Source organism: Nansenia antarctica (genome assembly GCF_963989245.1).
Source record: "Nansenia antarctica genome assembly, contig: SCAFFOLD_702, whole genome shotgun sequence".
In the NCBI taxonomy this organism is placed as follows: Eukaryota; Metazoa; Chordata; class Actinopteri; order Argentiniformes; family Microstomatidae; genus Nansenia; species Nansenia antarctica.
The window spans coordinates 5,001-17,500 of NW_027663269.1; the positions used below are offsets into that span (position 1 = coordinate 5,001).

Below are 12,500 nucleotides of genomic sequence, written 5' to 3' on the forward strand. Positions count from 1 at the left end.
AGAGATAGTGATAGAGATAGAGATAGAGATAGTGATAGAGATAGAGATAGAGATAGAGATAGAGATAGAGATAGTGATAGAGATAGAGATAGAGATAGTGATAGAGATAGAGATAGAGATAGAGATAGAGATAGAGATAGTGATAGAGATAGAGATAGAGATAGAGATAGAGATAGAGATAGTGATAGAGATAGAGATAGAGATAGTGATAGAGATAGTGATAGAGATAGAGATAGTGATAGAGATAGAGATAGAGATAGAGATAGAGATAGAGATAGAGATAGAGATAGAGATAGAGAGAGAGAGAGATAGTGATAGAGATAGAGATAGAGATAGAGATAGAGATAGAGATAGAGATAGAGATAGAGATAGAGATAGAGATAGAGATAGAGATAGAGATAGTGATAGTGATAGAGATAGAGATAGAGATAGTGATAGAGATAGTGATAGTGATAGTGATAGAGATAGTGATAGAGATAGAGATAGAGATAGAGATAGTGATAGTGATAGAGTTAGATAGAGATAGAGATAGAGATAGAGATAGAGATAGTGATAGAGATAGAGATAGAGATAGAGATAGAGATAGAGATAGAGTCTATAGAGATAGATCTAGTCCTATTAAGAATCCTGATGTCTGGTGTCAAAACCAGTGACCGCTGCGAAAGGGCAGCTGACAACCTGGGAAAGACCTGGTGACGGCTTGAAGAGACAGCTGACAGGAGGGAACAGACCCCAACGGGGCTGGCATGGGTTAGCTACCCGTGTTGGCAGGAGCCTTTCACTACACAGTGACTTGGTTCCACCCAACTATGGCTACGAAAAGTTCAAAAGGAAAAACACCCCTAGAGTCTGCGAGAGCGGGGGCGGAAGATGACTCATCGGCGGATCACACGGTAACAGACCCTGGAACGGAAATGACAACGAATCAAATGATCAGCACGGTAGTTGACGGAGTAACAACACTGGCAGGACACAAGCTACAAAGCTGCATCTGTGGCTGGAAAAAGATAACATCAGAGAAGGGTCTCAAGATCCACCAGGGCAGGAAAAAGTGCCTAAGAGAGCTTAGCGAGGTGCCTCGCATTGACCACTACTTCCTCAGAGGTAGGGCAAATCAGTCGAGTGAAGCCCAGTGGCAGGATATTCACCACAGTCCACAGGGTATCAGAACCCCAGACGAAGCTCAACCAAGCACAGATCCATCAACGGACATGAGTCCAGAGCCTATCCAGCCACAGACAGCAGTAGAGAGGAAGATGAATGGACGGAAGCCTAAAATCTTGTGGCCTAAAGCCTGCCAGAAAAAGGAGTGGGAAAACACTGACACAGACCTTGTCCATCTTCTAGAAGGTCTGAAAGGGGGCGTGGAAAGAAAGCTGGACAAGATTGGAGAGATAATTTACAGCTATGGAGCAGAGAGATTTGGGGTGAAAAGTAAGAACCATGGGACACAGAAGGAACCATCAGCCCATCTCAAGTCCAGGAGACAACAAGAGATTGAAAGACTTGTGAAAGAAAGAAGGTGCCTGAGAAAACAGTGGAAGAAGGCCACAGAAGTGGAAAGGAAAGGACTTGAGGCACTACAGGCCGACATCAAGCAGCGTCTTGCAACACTGCGAAGAGCAGAATGCTTGAGAAAGCAACACAAGAAGAAAGAGCGAACGAGGACTGCCTTCTACAGAGATCCCTACAAGTTCGTCAAAGACCTCTTTGTCAAGGAGAAAACAGGTACCCTCAAAGTACCCATAAGGGAACTAGAGGAGCACCTGAGGAAGACCTACTCCGACAACCAGAGGCATGTGCCAGCCAGCATTCCGGATGACATGCCACCATTCCAACCACCTGAGCACCAGATGGAAACAAGGCCCCCTACATGGAGCGAAGTTGAGAGCACAGTAAAACGGGCAAGAACAGCCTCAGCCCCTGGGCCCAACGGCGTTCCATACAGGCTATATAAGAACAGTCCAGGCGTCTTGAAATACCTCTGGAAGCTAATGAAAGTGGCATGGGAAAAGGGAATCATACCAAAGGCATGGCGAAGGGCAGGAGGGATCCTGATTCCCAAAGAGAAGAATTCCTCAACCATCGACCAGTTCCGCCAGATCAGTCTACTGAATGTGGAAGGAAAGATTTTCTTCAGTGTTGTGGCCCAGAGGCTCTCAGTATTCTTGCAGAAGAACAACTTTGTCGACACCTCAGTGCAGAAGGCAGGGATAAGTGGATTCTCAGAATGCCTGGAACACACAAATGTTATCTGGCACCAGGTACAAACGGCCAAGAAGGAGAAGAAAGACCTGCATGTGGTTTTCTTAGATCTTGCCAATGCCTTCGGGTCAGTGCCTCATGAGATTTTGTGGACAGCGTTCAACTTCTTCCAAGTCCCAGAGGGCATCACAAGGCTGGTCAAAGCCTACTTCCAGGACCTCCAGTTTTGTGTTACAGCACAAGCCAGTACAACTGCATGGCAGCACCTCGAGATAGGCATAATGGCGGGCTGCACCATCTCTCCACTGGCGTTTACCATGGCAATGGAGCTCATTATTCGAGCATCCCGATGGGTCGTTGGAGGGGAACGGTTGAAGAGCGGGCTGCGTCTTCCTCCAATCAGGGCGTACATGGATGACATGACGACAATAACAACAACAAACGCATGCACCAAACGCCTGCTGGATAAACTCCAGGGAAACATCAAATGGGCACGAATGGAGATTAAACCCAGCAAGTCCCGCAGTATCTCCATTGTCAAAGGCAAGCTCGCCAATGAGAGGTTCCACGTCAACAACGAGCCAATACCAACAGTTCTGGAGAAGCCTATCAAAAGCCTTGGCCGCTGGTATAGCGCAGAACTCAAAGACTCGAAGCAGGTGGAACAACTCAGGCAGGATACAATCAGTGGCCTCAAGCAGATCAACAACACTGCTCTCCCTGGGAAGCTGAAGCTGTGGTGCTTTCAGTTTGGGCTGCTGCCCCGTCTCATGTGGCCAATTTCCATCTACGAGGTCACACTATCCCATGCCAACCGGCTGGAGAGACTGGTGAATGCACAAGTGAGGAAGTGGCTTGGACTGCCGAGAGGCCTTAGCAACATAGGCCTGTATGGCAACGGAGCCCTCTCCCTACCAATCTCAAGCCTGGTGGAGGAGTACAAATGTGCCAAATCAAGGCTGGAAATGACTCTCACAGAATCCCGGGATCCATTTGTCAGAGGTGCTGCTCCGATCCTAGCAACGGGGAGGAAATGGAAGCCATCTGCAGCAGTTGCGGTGGCAAAGACCGCCCTCAGACACCGGGATATAGTGGGGCATGTCCAACATGGCAGAGGGGGCCTTGGTTTGGAAACAACAACACCCACATGGCAAAAGGCTACTCCAACCGAACGGCGGAAGATGGTGGTTGAGGAGGTGCGCCACCAGGAGGAAGCAGCCAGGTGCGCCAAGGCAGTCTCCCAAGCCCAGCAAGGCCGCTGGATGAAGTGGGAGAGCGTGGAGAGGAGGAAAATCACATAGAACGAGCTGTGGAGCATGGAGTCTAATAGGCTAAGTTTCATCATCAGAGCCACATATGATGTCCTGCCCTCTCCTACCAACCTACATCTCTGGTATGGAGAGGACCCAGCCTGTCTCCAGTGTGCAGCCCCAGCAAGCCTCAAACACATCTTGGTGGGTTGCAAGACCAGTCTAACTCAAGGAAGATACACCTGGCGCCACAACCAAGTGCTAAAGTGCTTGGCTGCCGAACTTGAGCACAAGAGGGTAACCACCAACGCCATGCCTCTAAATGCCCAGACTACCTTTCCACGGAAAACAATCTTCATCCGGGAAGGGGAGAAACAGCGGACCAAGCCATCACCTCCAGACTCAGGCCCACTGAACGCAGCCCGGGATTGGGAAATGCGGGTAGACCTCAGCCAGAGGCTCACCTTCCCACCCGAAATTGCAGCGACCAACCTGCGCCCAGACCTAGTCCTCTGGTCCAAGTCCTGCCGGCGTGTCTTCATCGTAGAACTGACGGTCCCATGGGAGGAGGCCATCGATGAGGCATTCGAACGGAAGAGGCTGCGGTATGCCAACTTAGCAGTCGAAGCAGAGGGGCGGGGCTGGAACGTGAAGGTGTGGCCAGTGGAGGTGGGCTGCAGAGGCTTTGTAGCCAGCTCCACCACAAGGCTCCTGAGGGCAGTAGGGATCAGAGGACAGGCCCAACGGAAGGCAATTAAAGAACTGTCCACTGCAGCAGAACGGAGCAGTCACTGGCTGTGGCTGAAACGTAGGGACCCAACATGGGCTCCCAAATGACCACGTGGTGCCACCGTGCGACACACACCCAGGCCTGATCAGCCTGTGGTGGGCCAACCTCGGCAGAGGGTGTCTTGTGATAAATGGCCAAAACACCCAATGAGGTCGGGGACCACAACTGAAGATGTGTCGTACTGGTGGCACCACATGATCATTGCCAAATTCCACTCCACCCAAGAGGACATCTCCAACTCCACTCAGTCAATTGTTGTGCTAATTATTTAGGGATTTTAACATCTAGTCCTATTAAGAATCCAGAGATAGAGATAGAGATAGAGATAGAGATAGAGTTAGAGTTAGAGATAGAGATAGAGTCTATAGAGTTAGAGATAGAGTTAGAGTTAGAGTTAGAGTTAGAGTTAGAGTTAGAGTTAGAGTTAGTGTGTGTGTGTGTGTGTGTGTGTGTCTGTGTGTATGTGTGTGTGTGTGTGTGTGTCTGTGTGTGTGTGTTTGTGTGTGTGTGTGTGTGTGTGTGTGTGTGTGTGTGTGTGTGTGTGTGTGTGTGTATGGGGGGGCGGGGAATGAGGAAGGAAATCGGAGAAGAAATATTTGGGCCAGTGCAGACAAAGAAGCTTTTGTTCAGCTTGTGTGTGTGTGTGTGTGTGTGTCCATGGTCTGCATAGGTGTGTGTAGAGTGTGTGTAGAGTGTGTGTGTGTGTTCTCAGGTGTCATCACCTCATCAGATCTCTCTCTCCCCGCTGTGACAGCACCTGTACCCCCTCACACTCTCACACACACACACACACACACACTCTCACACACACACACACACACACACACACACACACACACTCACTTCCTGGCATATTGACAGCTCTGCAAAGGGGGTCAACACACTTTTCTAGACCAGCATCTGACCTTACCTTCCTCTCTCTCTCTCTCTCTCTCTCTCTCTCTCTCTCTCTCTCTCTCTCTCTCTCTGTCTCTCTCTGTCTCTCTCTCTCTGTCTCTCTGTCTCTCTATGTCTCTCTCTCTGTCTCTCTGTCTCTCTCTGTCTCTCTGTCTCTCTCTCTGTCTCTCTGTCTCTCTCTGTCTCTCTCTCTCTGTCTCTCTGTCTCTCTCTGTCTCTCTATGTCTCTCTCTCTGTCTCTCTCTGTCTCTCTGTCTCTCTCTCTGTCTCTCTGTCACTCTCTGTCTCTCTCTCTCTGTCTCTCTGTCTCTCTCTGTCTCTCTGTGTCTCTCTCTGTCTCTCTGTCTCTCTCTGTCTCTCTGTCTCTCTCTCTCTCTCTCTCTGTCTCTCTCTCTGTCTCTCTCTGTCTCTCTGTCTCTCTGTCTTTCTGTCTGTCTCTCTCTCTGTCTGTCTCTCTCTCTTTTTCTGTGTCTTTGTGTGTGTGTGTTCTCATGTGTGTGTGTCCTCATGTGTGTGTATGTGTGTGTGTGTGTCCCCTCATGTGTGTGTGTGTGTGTTCTCATGTGTGTGTGTGTGTGTGTTCTCATGTGTGTGTGTGTGTGTGTTCTCATGTGTGTGTGTATGTGTGTGTGTTCTCATGTGTGTGTGTGTCCTCATGTGTGTGTGTGTGTGTGTTCTCATGTGTGTGTGTGTGTGTGTGTGTCTCCTCAGAACGGACAGCTCCAGCAGCGGCTGGAACACGTCCAGAGAGACTTCATCATCTTCAACAGAGAGAGGTGACCTCTGACCTCTAGAGCCTAACCCTACAGGACAGAAGCTACTATGACCTCTGACCTCTAGAGCCTAACCCTAACCCTAACCCTACAGGACAGAAGCTACTATGACCTCTGACCTCTAGAGCCTAACCCTAACCCTACAGGACAGAAGCTACTATGACCTCTGACCTCTAGACCCTAACCCTAACCCTACAGGACAGAAGCTACTATGACCTCTGACCTCTAGAGCCTAACCCTAACCCTACAGGACAGAAGCTACTATGACCTCTGACCTCTAGAGCCTAACCCTAACCCTACAGGACAGAAGCTACTATGACCTCTGACCTCTAGACCCTAACCCTAACCCTAACCCTACAGGACAGAAGCTACTATGACCTCTGACCTCTAGAGCCTAACCCTAACCCTACAGGACAGAAGCTACTATGACCTCTGACCTCTAGACCCTAACCCTAACCCTAACCCTACAGGACAGAAGCTACTATGACCTGTGACCTCTAGAGCCTAACCCTAACCCTACAGGACAGAAGCTACTATGACCTCTGACCTCTAGAGCCTAACCCTAACCCTACAGGACAGAAGCTACTATGACCTCTGACCTCTAGAGCCTAACCCTAACCCTACAGGACAGAAGCTACTATGACCTCTGACCTCTAGACCCTAACCCTAACCCTACAGGACAGAAGCTACTATGACCTCTGACCTCTAGAGCCTAACCCTAACCCTACAGGACAGAAGCTACTATGACCTCTGACCTCTAGAGCCTAACCCTAACCCTACAGGACAGAAGCTACTATGACCTCTGACCTCTAGACCCTAACCCTAACCCTAACCCTACAGGACAGAAGCTACTATGACCTCTGACCTCTAGAGCCTAACCCTAACCCTACAGGACAGAAGCTACTATGACCTCTGACCTCTAGACCCTAACCCTAACCCTAACCCTACAGGACAGAAGCTACTATGACCTGTGACCTCTAGAGCCTAACCCTAACCCTACAGGACAGAAGCTACTATGACCTCTGACCTCTAGAGCCTAACCCTAACCCTACAGGACAGAAGCTACTATGACCTCTGACCTCTAGAGCCTAACCCTAACCCTACAGGACAGAAGCTACTATGACCTCTGACCTCTAGAGCCTAACCCTAACCCTACAGGACAGAAGCTACTATGTCTCCAGGGTGACCTCTGACCTCTAGATCCTACCTACAGGACAGAAGCTACTATGTCTCCATTGGCAACTTTGTGTCCGACAAAATTAAAATGACAAGGGTCAATCCTTGGCCCCCTTCTATTCAATCTCTACATGCTTCCATTGGCATAAAAAGAACAAAACAACAAAACTTCCTACCACAACTATACGGATGACACTCAAATCTCCACAGCCCTCTCACCTAACGACTATAGTCCCATTGACAATCTCTGTAATTTTTAGTAGTGCTGAGGCACAAACATGTACATTTCAAGCCTGCAAACTGTGACACTTTAAATAACGTGAAAAAATACTATTGTGCAATATGACAACCCTAGTCGTCTATCTGTACAGTATAGTACAGTGGATTGTGTACATAGCCTTTATTTATGTAAACCAGCTCCTTACCTTCTTGTGATTTTTTCTTTTTCTAAAAGTTTTTTTTTTCCCTTTCCTAACACCAGGGGAGCCACCCCTCCTAAATTTCGTTGTTTGGTACCTGTACTGTAGCAATGACAATAAAGTCCATTCATTCATAAATGCATTGAGCAAATAAACACCTGGATGACACAAAACTTCCTCCAACTTCCTCCAACCACTGTGTGTGTGTGTGTGTGTGTGTGTGTGTGTCCGTGTGTCCGTGTGTGTGTGTGTGTGTGTGTGTGTGTGTGTCCGTGTGTCCGTGTGTGTCCGTGTGTGTGTGTGTGTGTATTGCGTGTGTGTGCAGGTCAAAGAGGGCGAAGGTGACAGAGAGGACCGAGGCTTTGGCAGACGGACGGAACAACAACATGGACGCCGCCCCCTGCCTGTCAGGATAGGAACTGCAGCTCCTCCTCTCATCTGGACACACAGCTTGACCCTTGACCCCCCCCCCCCCTTTGGACTCCCCACTTTCCATGCCCCCCCACCTTGATCCTCCAGCCAGCCAGACCCCCTCCCCACCTCTCCTCTAAGTGGTAGATGGACTGAATTATCGCCTTATTCCAAAGCGCTTTACAACGGCCTCTCATTCACCCATTCACACACCAACAGCAGCAAGCTACCATGCAAGGCGCCGGCCCGCTCACTGGGAGCAATTTGGGGTTCAGTGTCTTGCCCAAGGACACCTCGACTTGTGGCCAGCCGGGGATCGAACTGCCAATCTGCCGACCTTGCGATCATTAGACTCTACCTCCTGAGACACAGCCGCCCCATCGCCCTCCCCTCTCCTCTCCTCTCCTCCCCTCCCCTCCCCTCCCCTCTCCTCTCCTCCCTTTCCCTCCCCTCCTCTCCCCTCCTCTCCTCCCTTTCCCTCCCCTCCCCTCCCTTTCCCTCCGCTCCTCTCCCCTCCTCTCCTCCCTTTCCCTCCCCTCCCCTCCCTTTCCCTCCCCTCCCCTCTCCTCCCCTCCCCTCCCTTTCCCTCCCCTCCCCTCCCCTCCCCTCTCCTCTCCTCCCTTTCCCTCCCATCCCCTCAGAGCCAGAGACACTCCAGCTGCTCCCTGGTTGGCTGGTTGGTTGGCTGGTCAGCTGGTTGGCTGGCTGGTCAGCTGGTTGGCTGGTTGGCTGGCTGGTCAGCTGGCTGGCTGGTTGGTCATTGGCCAGTGAAGATGACAGCTTCAGCAGCAACATGGACGACTGGACTTTAACGCCTCAAGTCAAAAACATTTGAATGGATCTCAGAGCTGCTGGCTGAGTGTTTACGCCTAACCCTAACCCTATGTAGTTATTTATTTATTTAGCTACTTGACTTTTAGTCATATTTATGTAGTTATTTATTTATTTATTTAGCAGGAGATCCAGGGACAAAGAGAGGCTGACAGAAGCTCCTCCAATCTAGGTTGTTTAGCAATAACAGGATATGACATCATATTCAATAACAGGATATGACATCATATTCAATAACAGGATATGACATCATATTCAATAACAGGATATGACATCATATTCAATGGCAATCAATGCCTTTATGGAACATGCTGTGTGACGCCCTTAACCCTGACCCCTGACCCTGACCCTGACCCTAACCCTAACCCTGACCCTGACCTTAACCCTAACCCTAACCCTGACCCTGACCCTAAAGCAGAACATAGGACACCGCGTGAATGACTTAAGGCTTAAGACAGAGAAATACTGGTGATAGATACAGTAGATAGATACATACATACATACATACATACATACATACATACATAGACAGATAGATAGATACTGTAGATAGATATATATAGATATATATATAGATAGATAGATAGATAGATAGACAGACAGATAGATAGATGCAGTATATAAATAGATGCAACAGATAGATAACTAGATCGCTATTATCTGTTCTGCTTTGCACACGTTTTCTTTCACTGTAGAATGCATGTACAGAGACAGAGACAGACAGAGAGATGGATAGAGAGATGGAGAGAGAGATGGAGAGAGATAGATGGAGAGAGAGATGGAGAGAGAGATAGAGAGATGGAGAGAGAGATGGAGAGAGAGGTGGACAGAGAGAGATGGAGAGATGGAGAGAGAGATGGAGAGAGATGGAGAGAGAGAGATGGAGAGAGAGATGGAGAGAGATGGAGAGATGGAGAGAGAGAGATGGAGAGAGAGATGGAGAGAGAGATGGAGAGAGATGGAGAGAGAGATAGATGGAGAGAGATAGAGAGATGGAGAGAGAGAAATGGAGAGAGAGAGATGGAGAGATGGAGAGAGAGAAATGGAGAGAGATGGAGAGAGAGATGGAGAGAGAGAGAGATGGAGAGAGAGATAGAGAGATGGAGAGAGAGAAATGGAGAGAGAGAGAGATGGAGAGAGATAGAGAGATGGAGAGAGAGATGGAGAGAGAGATAGAGAGAGAGATAGAGAGATGGAGAGAGAGAGATGGAGAGAGAGATAGAGAGATGGAGAGAGAGATGGAGAGAAAGATAGAGAGATGGAGAGAGAGATGGAGAGATGGAGAGAGAGATAGAGAGATGGAGAGAGAGATAGAGAGATGGAGAGAGAGAAATGGAGAGAGAGAGAGATGGAGAGAGAGAGATGGAGAGAGATGGAGAGAGAGATGGAGAGAGAGAGAGAGATGGAGAGAGAGATAGAGAGATGGAGAGAGAGAAATGGAAAGAGAGATGGAGAGAGAGATAGAGAGATGGAGAGAGAGAGAGATGGAGAGAGAGAGATGGAGAGAGATGGAGAGAGAGAGATGGAGAGAGAGATAGAGAGATGGAGAGAGAGATGGAGAGAAAGATAGAGAGATGGAGAGAGAGATGGAGAGAGAGAAAGAGATGGAGAGAGAGATGGAGAGAGAGAGATGGAGAGAGAGATGTGGAGAGAGATGGAGAGAGATGGACAAAGAGAGAGAGAGATGGAGAGAGAGATGGAGAGATGGAGAGAGAGATGGATAGAGAGATGGACAGAGAGATGGAGAGAGAGATGTGGAGAGAGATGGAGAGAGATGGACAAAGAGAGAGAGAGAGAGAGATGGATAGAGAGATGGAGAGATGGAGAGAGAGAGGGTCAGTGTGTCCTGCTGTCAGCCAATCATACAGCACCTAGAAACCCTGATCCTAACTAACCCTAACCCTAACCCTGACCCTAACCCTGACCCTGACCCTGACTAACCCTAACTAACCCTAACCCTGACCCTGACCCTAACCCTAACTAACCATAACTAACCCTGACCCTGACCCTAACTAACCCTGACCCTGACCCTGACCCTAACCCTGACCCTAACCCTGACCCTAACCCTAACCCTGACCCTGACTAACCCTAACTAACCCTAACCCTGACCAATCCTAACTAACCCTGACCCTGACCCTGACCCTGACCAATCCTAACTAACCCTGACCCTGACCCTGACCCTGACCAATCCTAACTAACCCTGACCCTAACCCTGACCCTGACCAATCCTAACTAACCCTGACCCTGACCCTGACCAATCCTAACTAACCCTGACCCTAACCCTGACCCTAACCCTGACTAACCCTAACTAACCCTAACTAACCCTAACCCTGACCCTGACCCTAACCCTAACTAACCATAACTAACCCTGACCCTGACCCTAACTAACCCTAACCCTGACCCTGACGCTAACCCCTAACCCCTAACCCTGACCCTAACCCCTAACCCTGATCCTGACCTCCTTGTGCATTAGCCGAATAAGAACCTAGTCAAATGAAACTTTATTGACAGCAGTGTTTGGCACGTTTCATACATAAGCAACATGAGCCTATAGATAGATACATGAGCGCCGGACAGGAAGCAGAGGCGTAACCATCCTCCCCTGGCGTTCTCTCTGCTGGGTTGTGTGTCTGTGTTCTGTCCTGTGCGATGCTGAGGCCACACTGCCACCTGCTGGTGGTCAGCAGCGGTGCCGCTCCAGAATGTGAAATCAAATATAATAATAACAATAATGATAATGACAATAATGATAATAATACCTTTTATTTGTATAGCGCTTTTCCTGCAAACGTTGCAGCTCAAAGTGCTCCAAACATGGTGTTTAGGGGTAGTACTGTTAACATGGTGTTTACTAAAACAAACATGTCTCATTTCTGCTGAGCCAATCATCTCCTTGAATAAAGTTGAGTGAAACATGGTTCACTGGTCTGTGTTGAGTGGCTGTCTCTCTCTCTCTGTCTCTCTCTCTCTCCCCCCCCCCCTCTCTCTCTCTCTCACTCTGTCTCTCTCTCTCTCTCTCTCTATCTCTCTCTCTCTCTCACTCTGTCTCTCTTGATTGATTGATTGATTGATTGAAAACTTTATTAGAAGATTTGCAGAAGTAGGTACATGAAACTACTTTTGACTATTACATACAAGGTCAACTAAAAGGATAAAAAACCCAAGAAAGCCACTGGCTTATTTCAATTGGGGTCCTTGATTCTCAATTCATCGTTACATGTAAGACAGACAAAAAAACTAGTACTATCTACAAGATAATACAGACAAATAACTATTACTATCTACAAGATAAACATACATCCATCATGGGAAGAACAATACAACAAAACATAAGGTATGTACAGCGGGTAGGACAGGTGGGGACATACACCACAGGTGGGGGCGGGGGACAAAACACAAAGTATGTACAGTGGGTAGTTCGGGTCTTTTAATCTGATTTTTTATTTAGAGGGTCCAGTTACGGATTGCAGCCTCCTGTAAATGTTTTTTGAGAGTGGTTTTGAAGGTGGGCAGTGTTTTGCACTCCTTTAAGTTTATAGGAAGGGCGTTCCACATTTTTACTGCATAGTTTGCAAATGAGTTTAACCCCTTGTTTGTGGTGCAACGCGGTTGAACGTGGTTCGTGGAGCTTCCTCTGGTGTTGTATGTGTGGACGTTGTTCACTTTTTGGAAGTATGTTGACAGGTACTTGGGTGTCTTTGTGGTGTAGCGTATCTTGAAGACCAGGCCCAGTGCAAGCTGCTGCACT

The 12,500-nt window shown here is 48.5% G+C and overlaps 1 protein-coding gene across 1 annotated transcript in view; it reads left to right on the forward strand.

Annotated features, from left to right (window-relative positions):
• Positions 1-5,922, forward strand: part of LOC308175175 (serine/threonine-protein kinase 32A-like) — a gene marked incomplete at both ends in the record, with an annotated part of 10,464 nt that extends 4,542 nt beyond the window's left edge. Inside the window, one exon of the mRNA XM_080550888.1 lies at positions 5,854-5,922. Coding sequence (XP_080407014.1) covers positions 5,854-5,922 — 69 coding nt within the window. The remainder of the gene's footprint in view (positions 1-5,853) is intronic.
• Between the last annotated feature and the right edge of the window lie 6,578 nt (positions 5,923-12,500).